General features: G+C 48.4%; 1 protein-coding gene across 1 annotated transcript; it reads left to right on the top strand.

Annotated features, from left to right (window-relative positions):
- The first annotated feature begins 4,119 nt into the window (after nt 1-4,119).
- On the top strand, nt 4,120-20,569 carry IL12RB2 (interleukin 12 receptor, beta 2). The gene is made up of 14 exons (XM_010561514.1): nt 4,120-4,372; nt 5,060-5,174; nt 6,869-7,044; nt 7,248-7,387; nt 8,081-8,225; nt 10,785-10,864; nt 13,800-14,019; nt 15,292-15,492; nt 16,513-16,614; nt 16,694-16,849; nt 17,639-17,776; nt 19,045-19,132; nt 19,623-19,722; nt 20,036-20,569. Exons 1-14 carry the CDS (start codon nt 4,120-4,122, stop codon nt 20,528-20,530), a joined length of 2,409 nt encoding a protein of 802 aa, XP_010559816.1. The 3' UTR covers nt 20,531-20,569.
- Nucleotides 20,570-25,790: the final 5,221 nt, after the last annotated feature.

The raw sequence follows: 25,790 nt of genomic DNA, 5'->3' as shown, positions 1-25,790 counted from the left end.
GGCTGGGAAACGCAGCATCCCGCCCGTGGGTACCCCGGGATGCTGCCTGCTTCGGGATGCTGCTCACTCCGGGATGCTGCCTGCCTCGGGATGCTGCCTGCCTTGGGATGCTGCCTGCTTTGGGATACTGCCTGCTTCGGGATGCTGCCTGCCTTGGGATGCTGCTCACTTCGGGATGCTGCCCGCTTTGGGATGCTGCCCACCCTGGGATGCTGCCTGCTTCAGGATGCTCGTTGCCCACCCCAGGATGCTGCCTGCAACCCCGGGACAGAGCCCCCCCCAGGGGAGCGCAGCACTGGAGGGCCATCCTCTAGAAATAACGCCGTCCCTTTCCCTCGTACGGTGAGGTCTTACAAAATACCTTGCGCTCGGTAGCTCTGGCGAAGCGTCACTGACCTCGGCCAGGATGGCGGCACGGCCGCGGTTGCCCAGCCGGAGAGCACCGGGTCCCACCGGCCTCACTGGGCCCGGGGCAGGCAGGGCAGCCGGAGCAGCCCCCGCGAGCATGCCGACGGGGGGAAGTTTCCCTAAAACTGCAGCGAGGGTTAGTAGAGATCTGTAAGCAACAGCGCAGTTCGGGCACAAATAGCGGTCGGTTGGTTTTTTTTTCTGGGCAAAATGTAACGGTGAGAAATGTTCCTCTTTCCACCGGTGTTCGGTCGGTTGTTCTGGCAGGTTCCGTGTGAGACCCTTACAACAGATGCTTGCTTTGCCTGGAGGTTTTTTTAGGGAGAAACGAGGGCAAGGACACAAAAAGGTGGTTAAAAGCAAACTACAGAGCTTTTGTGCTTTACAAGCGATTTCATTTAGGAACTTGAGTTGACTGCTGCCAGTATGGCCACTCCATAGGTAAACAAAATGTGCGGTCTTTAGCCCTTGTGTTTTCAACTGAGATTTCACAGAGATAGGTATGCATAAACAGGCATGATCTCATACCCTGTGAACACCTTATATACTTCCTCGCCTTTGTACTTACCAAGACAATGTCCTTTATATTTTCTTTAACCTATGCACAATGATACCATTTTTCCCTCATTGATGTGGAATCTGGAGTTTTTCTTCTTTGATTTTTTTCTTCCACGCACCTTTGCTCTAAGCTGAAGGTTATTTCTCATTCTTTTCTCATATTTTACTCTGATCACAGTTTATATGCTCTGCTGCACTCATATAATGCTGCATAAATTGTCTAGCACTTACCTAAGTAAACCACTGACAAAAATTATTTGAAGCAAGACTATTTTTATCTGTTGACTCAAGTATTTTGGGTACAGCTTTGCTGTCAGAAAGCAAACTGTCTGAAGGATGTTTACACAGTCACTGGGCAATTTCAGTTTATTGGAAGGCAGAGCATTTACTTGAAGAACCTTGGTGCTGTGATTGCTCATCCTTGCAGTTACTAATCACCTACGGAAGGCACCGCATGAAGTGTCTTTGTGTGAAGCTGAGGCACTGCGGCAAGGCTTAACATTTCGGTCTGAAGAACATCGGGATTCAAATAAAGCAAGGCGTTAATACGCATTTTGGCAAATCTTAGGTATTTCACATTCGCATCAGATATCTGTTCACTTCAAAAACATGGAAAGGATCCCATCTCATTATATAAAACCAACCTGAAATAACTTTTTTGTTTGCTTTTATATTAATATACACATAGCAAAGACTATATTGTGCAATGCATCCCCACAGAAGTGCCCCCCCCATCCAAGATGGCATGAAAAGGAGTCAGGATTTAAAGTTTCACTTCACAGTAGTTTGTTTCCAGTGTGGCACCAAGTTAGTAAAATAGCTGCATCTCTGTGACAGGTCAGGAGTTACAGAAAGTGCTTGTTGGTGTATTCACTTCTGAAGTATCCCATATATTCTCACTGCTCACGTAGTTCTGCCGGGGAAGGGTAAAAATAGGAAATAGTTGTTAATGCTGGTTGCAAAACGTATGGGAAAATACCGAGTTCAGGCTGACCTTGAATAATTTGTGTAAAACGTTTCTATTCATAACTTCAAGTAATGGAGCGTGCGTTTAATCTAGGAAGTCTAGACATGGCATAGGTTTGCATTTGAACAGAATTTTTGAGCAATCCTGTGGAGCTTAAAACATTTGAAAAGCTGTTTTGTTCATTTGTGTCGTTAACAGGGTGCTTACTGCGTGTGTCTGCAGCTCTGTCCGTCAGGGTAGGGTTAGATAGTCGCAAATAAGCTGTGTGGGCTGGCTTTCCTGTTGGAAAGCAGTCGAAGGAAATTGTAAGATTGCTAGTTCCCAAGGTCTTATCCAAAATTTTCTGTGTAATACTCAGGTCTGGGAATTTTGAGACTGTGTTAATCATCTGGGATGAGATCAGTCCATTTGGATTTGGGGTCAGGCGTACAAAGTCTGAGCCCAGAGGGGCTGACGAGCACACGGGGGTCCCTGCGGGGCACATAAATGGGGCTGCTCCATCCAAAAAAGGGTGCAGGATTTTGGGAGAGCGTGGGCTGTGCCGGAGCAAGGCATGCAAACCGTATCTTGGGGAGAAATAGCGTGAGGGGTACTGATGGTTTGTTCTTGTCCTTCAAGAGAAAGAGTTTTGGTTCTGGGCTTGCAGGGGGTCTTTGGGAGGGAAGAGAGCAAATATTTCTTTTTTCTAAAGCACAGAGTTGTAAAGTACCCATAACTCTGCCATTCCCCTAGCTCTCGTGCCTGTCTCTAGGGAGAACCAGCTGAAAATCAGCTGCTGCTTCGGATAGGGTCTCCAGAGTCACAGCTTAGTAACGTCAGCAGAGAACGTTCATTAGAAAGGTCCCATGAAAGAAGCATTTTGGATTTTCTGAAGTTGTGAAATAGCAACATACAAATACCTATAAAATATTTTCCCATTTTTCAGGAACTGGTAAAACGTATTCATTTCTTTATAGGGAGCAAAATGCTATTTGCATGGATTGCGCCCGCAGCAATTTGGTTGTTGGTGCACTTCACAGCAGGTAAGATATATTTTTTTGCTACATAGCAATTATCCTGAAAGGAAGGACTCGGGCTAATTAGGGGTTTTTTTCAGCTTCTGCGTGGTATGCTAGTAAACATCGTTCTTATTGGAGAGAGCAAAATTTGATGCTTGATTAGGTTTAAACTGTAATTTCTGTAAGGACTCCCTGACCCGCTGCTACCGCTGAATGTCCTCCCATTTTCTGCAGCAACGCAGCTTCTCCGTGATGGTCTGGGCAGGCTGCGGGCAGCACTGCCTGGTCTGGCAGCGCTGGCTGCATGGCTGGGAATGACCGCGGGCACGGGTACAGCCTCGGCTCTCAGCAGAAGAGGCAAATATAGACCCGTATACGCTCGGGCATTGGCAGCTTGGGCACACGTTTATGCAGAATTGGTGTCGCGAGCCGGTTTCGTTTGTGCATTCAAGGCAGCGTATAGCAAATAGTTGGTAATTAAGTTATGCAGGGAGGTTGTTTGGTTTAGTTCAAGGGGGAGCTGTCGGTTACACGAGAAAGCATCTCTACAGTTAGCTTCCACAGAGACTTTCACAACTCAAAAGTAAGGAGAAAAGGTGCTTCAGCATTTTCCCTTACCTTCTGCTGCGGCTCGGCTTGTTTGCCCCCAGCGCAAGCGTCCCAGAGCCGGCCAGCAAGTGGGTGCTCTCGTGTGCTGAGCGTGGGATCGCCTGTCCCCGCCGGTGTCCTGTGCCGCTTTGAAAAGGCAGCAAACGTGCAAGGGGAGGTCTCTGCAAGTCAGAGAAAAAGCTTGCTTGGCTCTTCAGTGGAGCCGTGCCTGCCACTGCTTTACTGGAACACAGAGATTTCCTTAAACCACAATGAGAAAAGAGTTCTGATAGATTTTTGCCCCGGGGTTGTGCTTTTTCGCATGACGTCTGGTAGCTAGCCCTTGGTTTCTGACCCCAGTTAATCAGATCGGTGAAGTCTGGGCCCAGCAATACCCCGCGGGTTACCGTGCAGAGGCAGGAATGCTTGCTCGCATTATAGATTTGGGGAGACTCTCTTCCTCGAGCGCAGCGTGCTGCACAAGAGAAGGGATGTATCTGTGCTAAAGGTCTGTTTTCTGTTGCAGAAGCGTGCAGGAAAGGGAGCGTGCCTGCTAGGAAACTTCCCCGTGGTGCTGCAGAAATATGTGATAAAGGGAATATGACTGCTAACACTGCTGCTTATGTCCAGCCTGGAACCAGTATCACCCTCTCATGCCAGCTGAAACCCCTGCGATACACCGAGCACTGCAGGACAGCTATTTTCCTTAACAGCTCTGAACTAATTAGCAATTACAGCAGTTCAGTAAGCACCGAGTTTCCAGTCCATACATATGGCAAACACATGTTTACATGCAAAATAGTTTGTGAATACAAGAAAAAACTCATTTGTGGAATCGATATAGAATCTGGAAGTAAGGAGAATTTAATTACCCCTTGTTCTTAAACGTTTCCTGTGGTACCTCTGAGACACATATTAGAAACTAACAGCGGGTGGCCTTTGCCAGAAAAGGTGCTGGCTTTTAGTGGCTCTTTGTATTTAAAATATTCCTGGATGGGACTGTGCAACTCTGTTATTGATAAATGGACAGATGCTCAATAAAACTGCCTGCTGAGAGCAAATATCACACTCCCTCCTGTTCTAGCCCTTGCACCCACCAGTCTCTCCAGGACACAGGGGACTTACAAAAAAAATCCTAAGGAAATTTTAAATTTTCTTCTAGCCTGATGAGCTGATGCTGCAGCAGCAGTCGTCTGCTGTATTGGTGCTGCTTTTCTTTTTTTTTTTTTAAATAAGGATAATGGTTGATTGCTTCAAGCAAAGCTTGTGGTGCCCAGTCTGGGGGGGGCTGGTAAGTGCTTGTAGTCACCTGGCACCTTTGTAAAGTTGCTGGGGTTTCGCTCGAGCATCAGAGGTCTCGACGGGCTGCAGAGATCACAGACTCAGTTGTTTTCACGTATAAAAATTATTACCCTGAATATTTTGTCTACAAATTCTTTACCGCCCCCCCCCAAAACAATGAAAAAGCAAATCTAGCATTTCTTAAAATGTCTCCTATCAACATCTTTAAGGAAGAAACTGATAAGAATATCTGTTTAAGATCCTCCAGATGAGCCAAGAAATGTGTCGTGTATCCAGCATGGGGCAGACGGCCATCCCACCTGCACCTGGAATAAAGGAAGGCTCACGTACATCAACACTACCTATGTAATACTGTAAGTAATGCGGGGACATAGGTTCTTTAATACCTATAATCGTATCTTAGAGTTGGGTTTGGTTTTTTTTAATTTTTACACCGTTTCTTGAAGATTTACCCTTATCAAAGCACGCAAAAGAGTTGGCTTGTGAATAAGTGAGTCCAAGGCTGCCAAGACCACCGGAGCCAACCGGAGCGGATAAAAACCCCTTTTCTGTTCAGGGCTGTGCGTGCCGCCCCGCGGTGGGTTGGCTCCTTCTGGGTTCAGCAGGTAAAGAGGGTATGCCAAGAGACGGCTGCCTTTTGGAAAGGGGAGGTTAGTAGGGGAAGGGCTCTGAAAACGGCTGCTCAAACCTGCTTTCCCATGGTGGATCTCCTCTATTTAGTGATTCTGAGGTTAGCAGTGCTGGCACCAGAAATCCTACGATCTGAGCTGCTCGCTCTGACTCGGAGGTTAGCTAAGGAGGTGGAGAGGGACTTTGCTGGGAAATGTGCTATTTTTGCTTTCTGTTTTAGACCCAACCTATATTTTTGCTGGCTCTGGTTTTGCTGAGCCTTCGCTGAAAGAGATTCTGGCGACTTCTGCAGCAAATTGTGGGGAAGGAGCAAGGGCTCCCTAGAGCCCGTCAAGGCGCGTTAGGAGACCTTTGGATTTCGGGAATCACCGTGCATAGGAGGGACCTTATTAAAAACTTCTAGTCAAGCAAACATCCGGGTAGAATGAATTAATTTTGCCCTTTGCAAACTGCTGGGTAGGCTGAACTACTCCCCATTTGTTTCTGAGGTGCTGCATGTTGACCGTCTCCTTGCCCTGCAAGGCTTGCTCTTCTTCACCTCCTTCTTCTTCTTCACCTCCTTCTTCTTCTTCACCTCCTGCTGTGGGCCAAGGTAGCAGCAACTTTCTTAGCAGCTTATAGAAACCTGTCACTGCTCTTCAAGCAGAAGGAGAATCTACGGGTAACGTACAGAAGGGTAGGGAAGTGTGGATAATGAGTCCTGTAATTGTTGTAACAGAGACATAGCAGTGCTTGCTAGGAAGTTATTAAATATATTTCAAAATACAAAAGGTCAGCCTGAAGCAACACGACATGAATGTCTCTGATTCAGGTGGAAGAAAATACACAGAGAAGCTAAATGAGCTACCCAACGTTGAATGACAGACTGAGAATTAAAAGTTGTGTTTGAAGTCATGCGGTCTGACCGTTAGACTGCAGATAAATTACATTTTTAGTCACTAACTTACGTAAAAAAACAACAAAAAAAACCCCCAAATTCATCACACACGCACGCCGCAATTCTGTGTACCAACACCTACGCTCATTCACAGAGAAATATTAGTTAACCGATATTAGGTAACCATTAAACCATTAGAAGGAACGTACTCACATACTTGCAGCTCAGCGGAAATCCAGAAATATTTCCTTTGTCTGCAACTGAACCCCCAAAGCAGTATAACAGCTTTACTACCGATTTAGCCGGAGGAGTATTTACTGTAGGCACTGTATTTAAGCAGACGGATCTTTCGAGGGGCAGACGACCTACCTGGCTTCCAGGGCAGCGGTCCTGCCTTGAAAGCTCCCATGCGGGGAAGCTGCTGGAAGAGCCGCAGCCTCAAGGGACCTGGAGCAGCGCGGCTGTACGGGGACGTCAGCCAGGTTTTAGCTTTCTTGGTGAACAGGAGAGCATTAACCAAGCATTTTTCTTCTGTTCCAGGCTATCAAATGGGACGGATGTCTTATGTGTTTCAGAAGAAAGTCTGAATAAGAATATTGGCTCGCTGGCTCTGAGCAAGTTGAATTTTGACTCTACTTACACCGTTGTGGTTGCCGCCTCCAATGAGCTAGGAAGTGCTTTTTCACAGCCGCTCGTGTTCATGTTAATAGACATAGGTAAATGCGTTACTTATTGCGTTTCAGTTAGTCCCAGCCCTTTAGAAAGAGGTGAAAACATTTTGAGCTCTTTCTTCTTTAAACCTCTCAGAAAAAGCATCCATCCAGCCTAAACCAGTAATTCTATTTTCCATGTAACACCCCCGGTTTGAGCTGTGCTGTGTATCTGAGTGCTGTTTGCTTGTTTCTCTTTTTACTGCTAGTGAAACCACATCCTCCCAACTTTTTAGTGGAATTTGAAAATTCTTCTGCAACCAATTGCACCTTTTTTTGGCACGATGAAGCACAAGCGCGGCACTGCAGGCTGAGATACCGTCCACTTACCAGGCAGGCCTGGAGCACGGTAATCCTCTTCCGAAGAGTAAAGGAAATTATGATGCTTGGAGGTTGCTTTAATTATTTTTTCATTATTTCTTACTAGAATCAGTTTGTCCAAATTTGCCTCTCTCTGCTCTCTAACATCATACTTAACAAAAAATATTGCCTGCGGGTCCAAAACTATCATTCGTTTAAAACTGTGTGAAGGTAACACACTGATCCTGTGAAAAAGCATGTGCGTGATTAGTTCCCCATATGTCAAGTGTCTGCATGATGCACTGAAGAATCAGAGGTTATGTTCGACCCACCTCTTTACTGGAATATGGTCATATCTGCTCATTGTAGCTCACGGCTACAGGCGTGCAATTTCCAGACATTTGTGCCTTCCCTAATGTCGATTGGAAGTCTTTGCTTTTATTTTAAGCGGTGAAAGAAATGTATTGCTTGAAGTTGAGTGAAACACGTGAACAGAAAATTTGTTATCTTCACATAATTAAATGAGGGTTTTTTCAGATGAAGAACTGGAAGCCTCATGCTTCATTGCATCATTCTTTGAGTTATTAAAGTTGCCTCAGATGAGGGGTTTTCCCACTGTTTTATAAAGACGTGCTTTGGCTGGCTGGGATTCCTTTGGGCATGAGTAATTCAGCCTGTCACTGCCTTCAACCTGTATTTCCTTGTGAGTTTAAAGGTTACATGTCCTTTATCTTCATTAAAGGTTGAATGCTTAAACAGTGAAAAATGCAGTCTTTATGGTCTGGAGCCTCATACAACCTACGAGTTTCAGGTCAGCTGTAAAATTCACCCTGAGCGAGGACTGTGGAGTAACTGGACCACGTACCAAAGACAGACTCCAGAAGCAGGTAACACAAGACGGCATCTCCTCCGCTAAGCCTGTGTCTAACGTTTGCGTACGAGTGGAAACTTCAGCTAACGAACTCAAAATGCTGCTGGGTTTTTGCTGGTTGGTTTGCAAAGTCTCTGTAGATCCAGACCCAGAGCCAACAGGGAAGTAACTTCTGTAAGAGAATTGCTTTTTTAATGAACAAAACCCGAAGCGGTTCAGGTTTCTTGCAAAACAGGAATTTCAAGAGTTCACTAAGAAGGTCTGAAGGATGTATTTGTTTGATGTTCTTGAAGGTGGGGGGAATTTTCCCGGAGCTGCATCGTGACACCTCTGGAAAAGGCAGACAGTTTGTGCAGCTTAGCTAGGGAAAGAAAAGTATTTTGTATTGGTTCGTATCTTAGTGTTCTACTGTACTGCTGCACAGCCCCGTAACTCAAGTCAGGATGACTGCTATGCCACCCTCTGGTGCTAACGAACCGCAGCTTGGGCAGCACGTTCTGGATCTTGAGCTTGCCCGACCCTTTGCAGAGGAGTTGAGTCAGGAAACTGTCCGGACTCTCTTGGTTCTGCTGATGCCGGCAGGTTGGGACCGAGCCATTTTATTTTGCTAAGTCATCTTTTCCCAAGAGGAGAAGTTATTCCACTCGGAGCCTGCCCAGGTGAGCCCTCCACCATGCCACGGGGTCCCTCGAGACCTCGACAGCTTCAGCAGAGCAGACCCTGGCCGGGCGTTGGGGAGAGATCCCGCCAGGAACGAGGTGAGCGCAGAGCGGTTCTGCCCCAGAGGACGGCACAGCAGGCTCCAGGGACACGCAGCACCAACCTGAGGGCAATTCTACTCGTTTCTGCCAACTCTAATATTTGGGCTGGCCGCACGCTCACGTACCTGCCTGCCTGGCTTCACCCTGAGCTGCACAAACTCTCATGCTGCAAAACTTCCCGTTCTTACAAGAGAAGAAAGCTTCTCAGAAGTTTGTTTCAACAGAGATGTGTTGGCTGCTTTGGCATCCCCTCCTTTCATCTCCTACTTGGCTTTCATTGCTCTTTTTTGTGAATTACTATAAGCTCTTCAGGGTAGTGCCGTTATTACTCATGCTATTTACCACTGCTGACGGCATCAGTTTCTGTAAGAAGCATTCATTCATGCAAAAGGTGTGAACTCTTCCTTCTCTCCTCACACTCCTCTCAACAGTTTTCTCAACCTTCTCGATGCATCCTGGCTTGCTACGGCATTTGTGGTCATCGCCTCTCTACCCAGCCGGTGCTGTAGATTGAGAATCTTTTTAGCTAACCAAGGAGCATTTTCTGTCCTCAGACTAGGTGACAGCAAGGGGAGGTCGTAGACGAGAAGCTCTGGGTACATCATGGTTGCCCATCTTTGAAGGAGCTGAAGTTCTACACATGAGTTTGGCCTTTTGCAAATTCAGGAGTATACCTTTTCAATGAGAGAAATTTTTTCCTGTTTCTCTAAGCCTGACCTGCCACAAAATGTACTTTACACAAACACTGTTGATAAGTGAGCTTTTTTTTTTTTTTTCCCCCCAGCTAATTTATGTGGTTCACACGTGAAATGAACTTTAAAATCTGGGCTGGAGTCCAACAGATGCAAACCCATATTTTATTTTTTCCTGCTTTGAGCTTGCCCCTTCCTCTCTCCCTCACGGCAAGTGTGCACTGGTTTTATTTCTTCTGTCAGTCCTGCTTCTTGTTTCTATTCCAGTCACTCTTTGCAGTTAATACAGAACAAAGAGCTCTTAATGTTGCTGGCACTGAGGATTTTTTCTGTCTTTGAATATAGGAAATAGCAGGCAGCCCCATTCTAGCTGGGGTTGTGCAACAGCTGCCTGCTGCCTAAGTTATTAGCAACAATTATTATTTGAATTCAATGGGTTTATTTTGGTCAGAGACCTTGAGGAACCAAGCTTTGTTACCTTTTGTCACATTGGCTTTCTTTACCTGTCTCTGATTCTGAACTGTTGGAGAGCACATCGTTCACCAGTTTCTGCAGCTTTAGTGTTATTTTGGAAGGTTTAACCAAAACATCAGGGGTTTCCAGTCACTCTGTGACTATAAGGGGAATCGTGGAAAGAACGGGGGTTTTAAGCTACCTCTGACAAGGTCCTAACTTTATTGCCTGGAGCCAGACAGCGAAATCCTACAGATCCCACAAGCCCTCTCACCTGAGGCTGTCCATTGCTTTAGGGTTGATGTAGCCAACCCCAAGGACCTTAGCTAGCCTCAACTTCCACGCAAAGACGAGAGCTCATACTGTCCCTTTGATGTGTAGGCTTCCTTGGGAGCCATCCTGATTACGGAGCGCAGGATAAAGGTGCCAGCAGAGCAAAACCCTCTCTTGGGTCCACGGCGTGTCCTCTTCACGAGTGCCATCACCAACGCAGCTGAACTCAGCTGCAACAGCAACTACGGGCTATTACATACTGCGTCGTTTCAGGGACATTTTAAATCTTACATTTCCATCGTCTCAGGATTTTTACCTCCTTCGCCCACTCAATGTCTTATTTGTTTGCTCCAAAACACAGCCGCTAACGCTGCTCACTTTCTCCTTCCACACCAGTGCCGACCGGGCTCCTGGACATCTGGTACCGACAGCAGGACGTGGACTCTCAACGGCAGAACATCTCTCTTTTTTGGAAGGTAGGTTAAGTGAGACCTAAGCAGAGGCAGGAATAATCAGCAAGGTTAGAGGGGGAACTCTGGGTTCTGTGTTCGGAGGAAAGGACTGAACCCAAGGGGAGCACAGGGCTTTTACCAGTGCCCAGGGACCAGCTCTGCTACCCAAGGCTTGCCTCCCCCGGCAGATTCCACAACTCTTTTCTGCCTACAATTTCCCTTTTACAGATCCCCAAACTTTCTGTCGTGCTGGATGTATAACGCGTTCATATGAGCTTCCTTCAGAGGTGTTTCTGCTCTGTTTTGCTTATACGAAGAACAGAGCAATGAAGAATAGGGGAGGCAGAAGAGGCAATTTATTGTAATAGCCCTTTAAGGTGACCAAACTCTAAAAACGTAAGAGCTGGATGTAGTTTGGGCGATGGAAGGTGTCCCACGGGTGTCACTGCTGAGTGGATGGACGGTTGGTCGAGGCTCTTGTCATGCAGCAGCAGGAGGAAGAAAATTGGTTTTCTCTACAGGTGTGAAGCACTGGCGAGGGACAAACCACATGCAAAAGGGTTTGCTAATAATAAAGCTGCAGATCTGAAACTGGACAAACTCAGAGTCGAAAAAAGGCGGTGGTTTGGGTCTGCTGAGCAGAGGCTCCTGTGAGCTGGGGACGGAGACACCACATGGGAAATTTCAATAAGAATTCGGATTAAAACCCAGCTTTAGGGTAAAAATTCCACGTTACCATACATTACCGTCCAGCTCGGGGGAAAAGGCTTATGCCAGGTCTGCTATTCCACCATTCCCAGTGAAACCAAGCCCTGTTACTGGTGCCGGGTGTTGAGCTTCTCCACTATTATAAACCCAGCACTTAAAGTCAGGTCCAAGAGGAATTTTTGGATTGTGGGGTGTTTTGCTGTGGTGGTTTTATTTCAAAGCCAGTAAGATTTTTTTTTTTTTTTAAAGCATAAACTATCCTTATCTTCCAGTTTGCAATCTCTAGTTAACCTACCAATTAATGCTATATCTTCCCCCTACACCAACAAGCACTACGCTGTAAGTGAAAGCAGAAATTCTCATGTGATTACATGACTCCAGCCGTTGTGGCTTTAAGACATTTAACTTTAAAACCTTTAACTTGCAATAGTGAGCTGGCGATACTTTCTGTATCGAAGCAGACTTCCTGCAGCACCATTCATAAAATGGGTGCAATCCGTTGCTTTTATAGTTTTCACGACAGCTACAAAGCAAAAGGCTCAGACTCAGTGCAATGCACTACCAATATGTGTTCTCATATTTTCACACAAATACCAAAGAAAGGATCGCCAATTTACTTTCAGCAGGCTTTCAGAGCGGTTTCAGCACCACATTTGCCCCGAGCCCCTGCCAAAGCGATTGTATCCTTGCAAACATTTTCCTATTTTTAAAAGTAGTTTTTTTCCCCTCTTCCTTTTTTTTTTGTTTTGTTACGACAGAAAAAAAAAAACCAGCCAAACAAAATGAACTTACTGCATAGGGACTGCAGGAAACTGAAACCGATAGTACAACTGCAGACACCCGGGGCGGAAAAACCAGCGAGAGGTGTTACACGGGACAGCACAGACTGCCTTTTCAGAGACGTGTATGCTAAGTGGTTGAATTTAAATAGTTCTTTATCATGGGTTTAAGTAAAAATCTGGATTTTCCCCAAATCAAAAATTGCTCATTTTTACAAATCCACCCGTGCAGTTAAAACTCTTTTTTTCCCCTTGTGAAAAGCATGGCTTGACTTCAGACTCAAGGAAGGAGGAGGCTGTGTGTTTCACTGTCCCCGGCTATATTGCTGATTGCAAAATCAGCAGCTCACAGCAAAAGACCTTCGCTAAACTGGAATTAACCAGGAAAAATAAATAAGAAATAGAAGGAAAGATATGTAACCTTGAGAGAGACTCTTGGGTAAATGCATGCTCTTGGCCCTACCATCAGGAGTTAACTCATTTCATGCAGTTAGATGCCACGGGTTCCCAGGAGCAGAAAAGTGACAGAGCTGGGATAAGGCTTGGGAATGGAGAGCACGGGTCACAGGGCTGGGTAGCAGCAAAATCAAAGGGAAAAATCAGAATAGGCTGTTATGTGTTACAGCTGTTACACAAATGCACAAAATTGTGGGGGGAAAAAAAGAAACTCTGCAGCCAGGACGCTAGCCTTCTTTGGAAAAAAACATGATATTTTTAGCAGTAAAAGTGTCTGTTCACTTATAAGTAGTACACTCAGGTGGCTGCTGATGGGGAAATGACGCTACCTTTGAAATGCATTAGCTGTACTTCAGGCCAACAGATCTTAAGCTAATTTTTTTAAAAAGTGTTAGAGAGAAAGCAGGCTCAACAAGTGCGTGAGCAATCTCTAGGGCACTGCTTGTTTCCTCCAGCTTTTAGAGGGGAAGAAAGTAAAAACTGATGCTTCGTTACTAAAGAACATGAGCTGGTACGTGCTGCTGTCCAGCAAGTAACCCTGTCGCTGTTAAATAACCTCTTTACTATCAGAACAGAAAAGGAAGGGGATAAATTACCTTCGCGTGAACATTCCTCAACTTAAATAGGGCAGCTTGAGCATCCAGCCTAGGGAGATGCTCTGAATCCGTCCCCGAAACCTGCTGCCAGGCGGGAGGGCTGGTAACAAACCCCCCCACTCTGCCCAGCCCTGGGGAAGGGGCTGATGGCCATGGCTCCCACGGGAACCACAGCACAGGTGGGCAAAGTGTGCTAAAGCCCGCTTCGGGAGGGCTTCTAGGCATGACGCAAAGGTGCCCTTCGTGGTGGAAGGTCTGTTGAATAGCGGGTGAAATATTTGGTTCGCTAATGGCCAACCACCCCTTCTTCCACGAGCAGGTCCGAAACCTTCCCGGGCATCCTGGTTCGGTACCGTCAGCTTTCCGCGGGCTTTGCTCACCCGAAGAAGAGAAGAGTAACAAATGCGCTTTGCTCGGCAGGCTTTGAGCAACTCGGAGGCGAGGGGAAGAATCCTGCGGTACGCAGTGACCTTCGAAGCCCTGGACCAGCAGAACCGCCCAGCAGGAGAAGCACACCTCACCACCCAAACCAGTTACGCCAGGGTCACGCCGAGGGTGGGCTACAAGATAACGGTCACCGCCGAGAACTCGAGGGGCAGGTCCCCCCCCGCGTCCGTCGTGACCAACCCGGGCACCCAGGGTAAGGACTTCTGCCGGGTCTGGGAATAACCACTGGGAATAACACCGGCGCTCTGCTTTGTGCTACACGTTCCAGTCCCACCACCTCGTGCCCATCCTTCTCCATCTCAACGAGTCTTCGGGAAGCGGCAGATCCCGTTTTCAGCGCGGTCAGGGGTGCAGCTTCACGACACGTTAAGTTACCGTGCATTCGTGCCGCTGTCATGACACCGCAACACCTTCTGCTGACACGGGCGTGAGCCACGCCGTCAGCCATCCAGGCACCTGCCACAGCAGCAAATTAACCATGCCAAAAAACCCCCCCCAAAAAAAAGGCAGGGGGAGGCGGTTTCTTGCATGAGACGGGACCGGTGGCAGGACTGAAGGGACGGTGACGGTGAGGGGAAATCACACAAGCTTTATCTCCTGTGAAATTGCACTCTGTTTTACCAGCACAGCAAAGTTAACGAGCGTTCTCCGAATTCACCCAGCCCCAAATTTCCTGTGCCGGTATCAGGCATGACAGAACCTCACGGTCTCAGGTGGTTTGTTCAAAAAGGCAGTTCTCTATTTGCACTTGGCCCGCTGTAATGTCAGTAAGACAGTGACAAAGCCATTGGCAAGTATTTCCCAGAGCTGCATGGAACACCAGTGGGATGCCCTCCTCCTTTGGGGACGGATGCAGAGCTCCTCAGCAAACAGGCTGCACTGATTACATGAGCCCTTCGTTAAGCAGAGGTAGGACTGGCGCAGCAATATCACTGGTCTCTGATTATTTGGAGGCAGTAGGACAAGAACTGCTTTGTGGGCTCAGTTCAACTGTATTTGTTAGAAGAACTGTTCAGAAAAGATGCTGGTTTTATACTACAGATAAAAAAACACAATGACTTTCCCCAACATTTTCTAGCAGAGAAAAAAGTAATGTGGCCCCGGCTGTGAAAGCAGTAGCTTTGGTCTTGTGGAGATGATGCGTGTTTGTGGCTCTGTCACGGGAGCAGGGCATTAGCATGTGCCCTGGCAGCGTCCTCGCAGGGTTTGGGAATGGTACAAACAAGCAGTGCTGCGCACGCTCAGACTGCTGTGCCGGGAGACAAGACAAGAACGGGGCTCTATTTCTATCAGCACAGAGATCATCCTCGTATAGAGACCTTTTCTTTCAACTGCAGTTTATTTCTGTACTTCACGTGGAGACGCAGTAAAAACCAGATATCAAACGTACCGAGTCCACTTGAGGTTAAGGCAAGTTTGTGCTGACGGTGTCTTTTTTGTTTGGTTGCTCTTTCTCCCCCATAAGATCTACCTCCTCCTCAGAAGGTTTCTACCGTAGCCATGGGAAACGGCAGCATCCTTGTCCGCTGGAAACCGCCCGTCAGATCGGCTGCGTCCATCAGCGGATACATAGTGGAGTGGGCAGACGCGCAGAGGAACGCGCGCCCAGAGCCCCATCCAGCCTGGGCAAAGCTCCCAGCATCCAACCTGTCCGCAGTGATAGCAGGTAAGTACCGCCTCGAGGTGGGATACGACTGAGGTACCGTTTTATTCTGAAAGGTTTTTAAGGAACAAGTTGGATTCTAATTTTTACTAATTCAGCATAAGAAATTATGGCACTGAAAGCTTTCTTTAGGAGGGGAGAAAAATAGAAATCTGTGGCTGCTCTGGGCTCAGCTCTGCAGTCACTCTCAGTGGAGATTTATATCTGGTAAGTAAAATGTCTCTGAGAAAACCCAGTCCCTCCAAAATTAAACAAGCCAGCTAGAGGTACAAGAGATCAAAGGCTTCAGAAAAGACTATTTCCTTTCTACTAATTGTGGGTTACTAATCCCAGCCACTAGCACGTGTCAGCGTTCTGCACATCAGATAGCTATGAAGTTACGACAGGGGTGACAGCGAGGATTACCCTCCGTAGTCTTTCCTACCCTCTGTCCCAGTGCTGCGCCTCCGAGGCATTCACATCCCCACTCTCGAATGAGCTGGAAAAAGCAGCGTATTGACGCCATCGCTTTGTGCTCTGCTTTGGAAAGGAGCAAAACGAGTTCCCGTCGACCTCCCCTAACCCGCGGGAACAGCCCGGAGGAGGATGCTCACATGAAGTCACGGGGAAGAAATAAGGTGTGAGATTCTCGCGCCTCCCAAGTGACCTCACGCGCAGCCAAACCCTGCACCTCATCTCGCAGAGCAATAGCTGGGTAATAGCTGTTCACCTCTCCCCTTACCTGGAGCGCAGGATGCGGTCCCAGGTTTCCTTTGGAGGGTGCAGGGCTGCCGGCAGCTCTTGCTTCACGAGGAAACAAAGGAATTCTTCACCCTCAGGAGCGCTCACGTCACTTGCTTAATGCACAGTAAGGTCCTGCCAAGCTGAAGAGGAGATCAGAGAAGATTTTTTTTTTCCTTCTTTATGACAGGTGCATTAATAATCAGAAGATTCATCTCAGATTTAAGCAGCTGATGTAAATACTTCAGCCGTGACTGTAAATACTTTCACTAGTAACCGTCCACTTTCAATTTCTTCCTTTAGAGCACATAAAAGATAACACGTGCTATCAGATCAGTGTATTTGCACTCTATCGGGACAGAGCCGGACAAGCGGCATCGGTCAGGGGATACTCAAGAGCAAAAGGTAAATCACGGTAATACTCTTCCAGATATTTTTAAGCGAGCTGAAGTTCAGCTTTAAAAGTCGGTCGTATGTTTTACAGCACCATCCGCTGGGCCCCAGATGTACGCAACACCCCAGGCAAACGGCATCTCGGTTTCGTGGGAAGAAATCCCTGCCCACCAGCAAAGGGGCTGCATCACAGGGTACCGTCTGTACCTGCAGAAAAAGGACGGGCGGGCAGCCCCAGACGTCTACGGTAGGTATCTGGTGAAGACCAACGTGATATGCATGAGCTGCGGGTGGAGGATAGAGGGGAGGGAGGGAGAGAGATGCCTGCAAAAAACTTTGTGCAGTCAAGGAGTCACTGGTCTGCCATGAGGGCTAGCAGCAGGATTCTGTCAGCTCCCTCTGCTACAGATCGTTCTAAGTTAGTCTGAGTGTGGAACTATCAGATTGCTCCCTGCCCTTTTTATTATTATTATTATTATTATTTTCTTAAGTCATAACCAATGCAAACTCTTGTAATTATTGGCAGGGCAAAATAACAGACCTTCTGAAAGTCCTCCCCAACCAACACATACTCTGCACGGAGACACGCTCTGCAGGCACCATCCGCTGCATTCCCCCACCCAAGCCCTCTCTCACTCCGCCTGTGTAACTCCCAGGCTTCCACCCAAGAAATGCCTGGGTTGTCGGGTTTTTTTAAAACTTTATTCAGAAGTTGCACGACGGTTTTTAATGGATGTTTCATAGGACCAGCATACAAACCTCATTTTAGATTGAAATGTGAACTTACCAGGCAACAGTAGCCAGAGGACAGGATATGTGATCTCGGGTGCCCAGTCTATACGGTGGCACGGGGCACCCCGATAGCCTAAGGTCTTTTACAGCCCTTCCAATGATTCAGTAACGCAGAAAAGGAAATTAATTAAAGCAACAAATACCTCTCCGTGCTCCAAGCTCTGGAAACGTGGTCCGTTCAAGTGAAGTGCAGTAAAAACGCGCGGCCGGGTGCTTCATTCGCTTCTCCCCCTTTTCCTTCCAGCCGTTTCCAACGTGACAGCCCAGCGCTGGCTGTACATCCCTGACCTGCAGCCCGGCGAGCACTACGCCCTGTGGATGACGGCGTCGACGGCTGCCGGAGAGGGGCCCGGGGGCAACAGCGAGCTCCTCTGCTTGGAAAGTAATGAGTCTCTGCCGGGGTGGGGGGCCGGGAGAGGTCCTAGCCCTCAATCCCGGTTTTCCACAGGCTGGAAAAGTTTTTCCTGCTCTTTAGTTACTGAAGATTTCTAGTTTCAGCTGGTTTTAAGACATAGCATCTTTAAGCTCCCAGTTCTGCGCCAAGCTGTTAGCTGTACGGTTTAGCGGTAGCTGAAGGCCAGCAGGGTGGTTTATGGCAGAGAGGGAAGGAAGGGTTCGGTCCCTTCGAGTTGCTGGCCCAGATATCCGTGTGCTTCAAGCTCTGGCACAGGCATGCATGCCGAAAGTCCTGCCGACCTCCGCATCTCCCAGGGGCCGGCGGCTCTCTGAGGAGCCGTGGGCACTGCAGCAGCCGTGCCCTCAGAGCCTTCGTCAGGAGCGCAGCATCCGTCCCGTTCGGTCCATTGCTCTGCCTCCCCGGGGATGCAAAAGCAAGACCTTCTCCCAAAGACTTCTGACCCCAGCTAATGGCAGTAATCAAGGTTTCTGTCCTGTGAGACGGGTTGTTTTGCTCACGTTTCCTTTGAGCCCCATCAAGACAAACGGTCACTAAACCCCAAGAAGGGAGTTGATAAAACTCGCGCCTACATATTGCCAGAAAGTTTGTTTTGCTGTGTTTCCTCCCCAGCAATGTGCCACAACAACTTTAAGCTCCCAGGTTGTGTACCTTAGGAAATTCATCTCCGCAGCGTGGGAGCAGCGCTCCTCCGGAGGCAGGTTTCTCCCATGGACTGTGGGAGAAATCCAGGGAGGTGAGCGGGAGAGGAAATTAAAGCAATCCAGACAAGTTAAAAGTTTTCCTGGTATAAAATCTGGATTTGTGAAAACTACATTTTAAGTAGGTAGTGCAAGCACAGTAAAGCCGAGGTGTCCACTGAGAAACAGTTCAGTCACAGTTTATTAAAGATGCACTGAATTTTGTAAGATCTTTCCTGTTTAACACCTCTCTGCTGCACACACCACCCCAAGTTTATCTGTCAATGGTTGGTTCAGTACTGGACAAAAGATCAGCAATTGCATATTTTGGGTCACGGACTGTGTATTTCGAGAGAGAGCAGTAGACATCTTTATGTTACAAAGTACCGCTGTCCCCAAGAGTCCATCCAGATTCCTGGTTTTAAACCAAAAATGTTGGTGTGTTTTACGAGCGCAAGCACTAGTAAGGCCACAATTGTTGTCCGACTCGAACTAGCATATTTAAATTTTTTATTTTTTTTAGTAAGGATGAATGATGGGTGTTCCATATTTCAGGTGCTGGGGACTGGATGACTGTTGTGCTTACCTGCAGCTTCTTCATCCTCTCAGCCTGCATTTGTTCTGTGCCTCCAGCAAGAAAAATGTGAGTGGATCCATCTGTTATGTTCCAATAAAACAGGGAATTGTTGTTAGAAGGGACGGCCATGTCCTTTCAGGACACCTTGGGGAACAGGGCAGGTTGTTCTGAATAAAGGTTTCAGAGTACACAAATAAGAACATGCACTGAGCTTAAAATATAGCCTTATTTTATATATATTGTGAACGTTTAAGGTCTGCTTCCACCAAAACAAAACTGAAGGGGTACAATTCTCACCAACTAACCTGCGAGCAAAGTTAAACCCTGAGATTATAAACCGTTCTCCTTAGAGCAACACGCACATGATCATCTGGCAGGGGCTGGCAGGAGGAGGATGCTGGGCAGCATCTCCCTCAGCCAGGAGCTGCGCTGCCCCCGCAGCCGACGCGCTCCCCACGCCGCCGGGGTCTCTGCAGGTCCCTGCTACGGCAGATTCACAATTACGCTGAGCTCTTGGGTAATCGCACGCTTTTAATCGCGCTTATTCCATCCGCAGATTACAGTCGCTCCTCTCTGCGCTTATGCCGCAGTGGCAGAGCAAAGCCATTCCAGACCCAGCTAACGCGACATGGGCCAAGAACTACATGTCTATGAAGGTAAACTGTTTGTGGGTTTGGTTTTTTTTTTTCTTCTAATTAATCCCACCCCTTCCAGAAGAAAAAGCGATTGGAGCCACGCAAGTCTAATCTCTTAAAAGCAGCAAATCCAGCAATCTCCAATAGCGGAGATTCTCATACCACGTTAGACTGTAGGATGTATCACGCTAATTAAACGCCAGAACAATGCAGAGATCTTTCATTTTCAGCAGTATTAGCTGCTGCGGGGAGGGATGCTTGCATTTTGGGGGTGGGAGGTCACGGGCTATCCATCACGTAACTAATTCTCTCTGCCACGCGTGCCCCTCCGCAGGCCGAGCTGAGCTTACCCTCCAGCGGGTTCCTGCACAGCACGGGCAGCTTTGAAGAGCCCGAAACAACAGAAGTAGAGGAAACCTTCGTGAAAACGGACCCGCTGGCCCTCCGGGACAAGCTCCTCTTCGGCAGCGTTGGAAATGGCGACTGGGCGCTGGAGAGGGGCTCGGGGCAGGAGGAGCCGGAGTACAAGGCTCTCCCCGGCACGGCAGACGGGGAGGTTTACGAGCAGCAGCTTCCCGACCTCTACAAGAGGATGGCGGTGGAGGTGACGGAGCAGACGCAGACCGTTTCCGAGTACATCGCCAACCCCGTCACCGACACGGCCACCGCGTACCTACCCCTGGTTGCAGGCACTACTGACGACCACCCCGAACTCGAGTGCGATCCGCTCTCCGTCTTCCCGACGACTTTTTTGACACCCGTACTTTCCTACGAGGGGACTCTTACGTTGGACACGGTGAAAATAAACTGCAGCTCTTTCACAAGGTAGGCGGTCAGGGTGATGGAAGCCTGGCTTGGTTTTTTTGCACTTTATGGAAGTATTTCAGCGTCTTTCGGTACAGCCAGTCCAGCAACTGGCACGTGACACCTTTAAGTGACAAAAACCCCAACTCACCAACCTTTCCGGCACCGCACATCACACCTCGCTGTACAGTACAGCAGCTCCTCGTCCGCACAACACGCTCGGGGAGAATTAAAGACAAGATCAGGAATGCCAGGGCTGCACAACCCAGCTTTTGGAGAGGTTAATTAATTACTCAGGTTGCCTTCACGCAGCCGGGGTTGCCTCAAGCCCCTGTCCCACTGCCTGATCACGAGCAGCTCAGCCTGGCTTGGTCCACCCCAGGAATCAGAGACGCACAAACCATCATTTCAACCCTCACAAGCCCAGGAAGAGCGAGGAGTTACGCCGAGGTCAGACCTCAGCATCCCATCCCAGCAGGACCACGGCTGCAGCCCTCGCTCCTCCAGCTGCGCCCACCAGGTTAGCAATACAGCACGGGGACATCCGCGGCCACCGGTGCCAAACTTAATGCCCGCCAGCCCGCAGGGGTTATTCCTCACTGCAGCCCCAGCGCGGGGACAAAGTCGCATCGTCCCCAGTGACACCGGTGCTCCGGCCCACGTGGGGACCAAGGGACACGGCTGCAGCAGGGCCAGCCTGCCTTCGTGGCCCAGTTCAGGAAAGGAGAAATCCTCACCAGAAAGAAAAGCAACAGGCAGCGCACGTGGGCAGTAAGTCAAATGGACTGGTGAGAAGAATTTAAATCATTTATTGAAGTATTCTAATTACAGGTTTGAAGTATGTGTTACACATTTAATGACTTTGTTTACTGTATGTGTGTGTGTATATATATATATAAATAAAAGTGTTGGAAACATGAAATTTGTTTCCTGTTTTTTCCTCTGGTCAAGCTCAAGCACTACGCTGCAGCTACACACAGAATAAAGCGTCTTTAAAAATAAAGCTGAAGCGTTGCTGCTAGAGATGAGGTAGTTCAGACCTGAACTTACCTGGAGCGTCCTCCTCCTACTCAGCATCAGCTGGGTGCACGAGCTGTTGCATAGTGGCATAAGCTGGTGATGAAACCGTCCTGCGATACCACCATCTCCGAGCACATCCACGAACAGCCGCTGCCCGACTCGGCGAGGAGACGGCCCTCAGCAGCCCTGCAAAGGTTTCCTTGCACAGCAGCCAGAGATGCACCTGCATCACCAGGCTGCTACAAGGCCACAGCTTCCCCCACTGCCTTTCGCTTGAAGTGAAAAGCAAAACCAAAGTGCTGCATTAGGGAGATCTCTGTTGGCTTTTTCCCCCTAGTTTTTATTCCAGACGTGGCCGTTTTACCCTCTACAGGAGGCCCACAGGCTCTTGCGCTCCCAAGTTCAAAGGCGCTGCAGGACGAGTCTGTTACCAACCGAGCACACGCTGCCTTCTGAGCCGGCGCCAGCCAGGCTGGGCTTATTCGCATTACCCGCTTTGACGAGGTCTGTACCCCCACCCACACTGTGAAAACACCTCTGCAACAGGCAGGAGTCTATGGAAATAGTTGTGCACACGTTAGTTTTAAGCTTTTTTTTTTTTTAGGAATGTGAAATTCAAGCCCTGGGACCAACTCCCATGTTCAGCTTTCAGCGAGTTCTCTGCACTTCCCGCAACGCCCAGAGCGTTTCCCTTTGATCAGCACAAGCGATCACAAGTACCGTGGCTATTCTCAAGCCTTAGCTTTCCAGTCTTGTGTTTCTGTGTACTGAAAACAAAATAAAACCATCAGCAATGATTTAGCTGCTGTTAGCCCACAGCCACACGTACTCCTACAAAGGAGATGTGTCCTGGTAAAGGCTGAGCAGCCTGCAGGATCCAGCACGCCGCTCGCTGCCAGCTCCCACCGGACACCCACAAACCCCCCAAATGACCTGGCCTCACCAGAGCCTGCAAGCAAAGCCAGGGCCGTAACAGCATGTGGTGTTCCTCCTAAAAGCAGCTTCTTGGGGATAAGGAACCGAGGAAAAGAGACTGAAGACACCTACTGCCCAGGAAAATGCTTTCCCAAAGCAGAGGGAAAGGCGCTGCAGGGAAACGTTCAAGAGGAGTGGAGCAGGAGGAGCAGCAGCACTCCGGGCAACAGCTCTTGGCGTGCTGCACCCACAGTCTCACAATGCGCACTCGAGGGCTCCTCTGCAGCACAGAGACCAATTCTGAGACGCACGCTCCTGCTCCAGCGCTTGCACGGCCCCCCTGCGCTGGGTGTGCACGACAGCCGTTCCTCCAGCACAGGGAGCGGGGTCCCTCAGCTCACCTGCGGCAGGACGCTGCCCACGACCTCTCCCAGACATGCCAAGGGATCCTTCTCGTACCACGGCCGCGGCAAAGCTTAATTCTTCCTGCCGGGTAACTCAGCAGTCACTGGAGGATGAGAATACTTACCCTTACTGCCCAGCCACCTGGTGTGAGCTCACCACGTTCACTGCAGAAATTGCACACTGAAGAAAAGCAATACCCAGATGTGCCCGTAAACACACAACGGCCTCTTGCTCAAGAGAGGCGCATGTACTCATTAACACACAGCACCCAGTCTGCCTCGCCACAGCACCAACGCAAGCGATGTACACTCCCCGCTTCCACCCACGCTTTTAATAGGGGTGTCAAAGCCAGGAGGATTTTTTCATCTGCAGACTGCCAATAAAACCACGTGCAAGGAGGTGTTGCAGCAGCTCTGCAATGAAGCCCTACTCATGTAGTTACTAGAAATTTAGTTCTGAGCTGTATTTTGGGATAATATTTCAATCCTGGCATTTGTTTGCATCCTCACTGCCACCTCCAAACTGGCCCAGGACATCCATGCTCAAAGTCACAGCTCAGTCATGGATGTGCTCAGACAGGACAGCAGGGGAAGATGCACTTCCACACGAAAACAGCTTTTAACAGCAGTCCACGAGCGATCTGCAAAGCAACTGCCCCTTTTAGCATCTTCATCCAAGTCTGACAAAGGTAAACAGTAACCCACTGTTAAAAGGAACTGCTGCACCAAAAAAAGCACATTAAGTAGCAATAGCCATCTTGTCCCAATATGCATCCCTCCTGCTCCACATCGCTGCCCTGCAAGTGCCATGCAATCTCACTGAGCCAGACAGACCTTCAAGCGCTTTCTCAGGAGAAAGGACAGAACCAAGTCTTCTCCTTGTCCTCCATACAAGACAACGGAAATCCTGCAGTTTGTCGAGTACAAACCCCAAACACAACCGGGCACGAGCCAATCCAAATTGCTGCACTGAAAGACTGCAGTAAAACCAATCCCCTATCTGATTTACCTTCACTCCGCCCAGTAAAGAACACGCAAGTGAAATAAACTCCCTCACCTCTCGGTATTACGATGACCTCTGTAGCAACACCTCGTGGGTGAAGATCAAACACTTACCGGTAACTATGGGCAAGCTCACACCCTAGGGCAGGGAACCGACACAAACCCAAGCAGCCTCGGCTCGCACTGAACTGTCCACAAACCAGCACCAGCGCCAGCCCAGCTCACCTCCTCTCCTGCAGCTCACCCCAGCAAGCCGACGGGTTTACCGCTCCCTGCCAACACAGAGAACACGTCAACAGCGGTACGACTACATGATGCTGCACGCAGGTGACAGCCGCATAGCACACCTCAAGTCCTCGCTCCGCTGCTGGGAACAAACCCAAAGCTACTTTCTTAGCCAGTTATGTCCCCCTCTTGCACTGCCTTTATTTGTTGCTGTCAGGTATTTCACCTGTGAAAGTAACATACGTAGGGCAGACAAATAAACTGCACCCAGACCGGTCTCTGGGAAGGTAGTGAAGCACTGTTCCTCACCTCCGAGCAAGGCCACTCGCGCTGCCAGCCACGCAGAAAGCGCATGAGATTCTCTTTTGCAAAGTACCAGCTCTGCAATTCCGCTTTCTGGGTCTAGAAGCTGGTTCCAAGGTTTTGTCTCCAGCCTGGCACACATATTCCCTCTGCAAGGACTGGCCTGGTGTCACTCAAAGGCAAACATTTCACTCTGGCTTGGGTCAGACACCCAGGACAACAGAACTCCATTTTTGTGCTCGCCACAGCCAGTATGTCAACCACCCTGGCAAGAGGATTCTGGCTGGGCATCACAGACAAATCAGTACCTCAAGTCAGCTATGTACAACCAAATTAGATACCTATTACCAAAGAAAGGTTTTTTTTTTTTAAAAAAAATAAAGGCAAAAAAAAGCACACGGTGTTGTCATGCATCTATTTCTGCACAGACCTTCAACTTCAACACATGGACAACAGAACACTAGAGTGCATTTTCTCTTTGCTCTTCAAGTCTCTAGATAAATTGCCATACGGGGCTTCACATAAAGTCTTACTCCAACTTGAAGAGAGAAAAAGCATCATTAGTAGGACAACAACCAAACTTTTATAACTCCTACCTTAAAGTCTCCCAGCAAGGGCAAATGAACTGTTTTCCCCACAGCCAGGTTACATCCCCCGTCAGCAAGAACATTACATTTGGCTTTTCTAGCACAGCACCCAGCACAGCGAGGGACTTGCCGACCACTGCATCGGGGCACTCGGCGCTTGCTCAAATACAGCCTGAGCCTGGCCAGGAGGCTGTTACTGAGCGAAGGCAGACCAGGCCAGGAGTACAAAATGAAAGTAACATGGCCCTTGTAATGATTTTAGAAAAGAAGCAGGTTAGCAAATGCTGGAAGTGTCAGCTTTAGGCATATGTCCTGCGTTTATTAAAACAAGAGGCGTGGCTATGCAAACCAATCTCCATGGGCAAAGAGTCATTACAGTTAAGCGTGGTCTCAACTCCTCAAACTGCAAACACCATATATTCACACTGACTTCTGACATTTCAGAAGAATTTATGTCCTTTCCCACACAGCTCACACTTGCATTTATTAATCAGTCATGTTTCCTCCCAGCATCAGCGGCAGTCGGTCTGTAAGATGAACTTTCATGCTCAAACCTTGCCATCGTTACATTCAAAAGCCAATCTGCATCCTGTGCCTCCCTCTGTTTCTCTCCAGCTTTTTCTGCTGACCACCTTTTTCAAATTTTTCAGATTTTAAAAGGTCTAGTCCTCTGGATTTGGCATGACTGCAAAAGTATCAAGCAAGAGGACAGAAAATGTTACTGAAGAGCAAGCTCATTAATTGTAAATAAGCTACTCCGAAGACATCTTCCCAAGGCAAAGTCCATTCCTGGCAATGGAAATGCCTGGGTACCATCACCACAGGCAGA

The sequence above is a fragment of the Haliaeetus leucocephalus genome, unplaced genomic scaffold (assembly GCF_000737465.1).
Source record: "Haliaeetus leucocephalus isolate CR32 unplaced genomic scaffold, Haliaeetus_leucocephalus-4.0 Scaffold147, whole genome shotgun sequence".
In the NCBI taxonomy this organism is placed as follows: domain Eukaryota; kingdom Metazoa; phylum Chordata; class Aves; order Accipitriformes; family Accipitridae; genus Haliaeetus; species Haliaeetus leucocephalus.
Note: the sequence above shows the minus strand (reverse complement) of the source record. Positions and strands in the feature narration are given on the sequence as shown.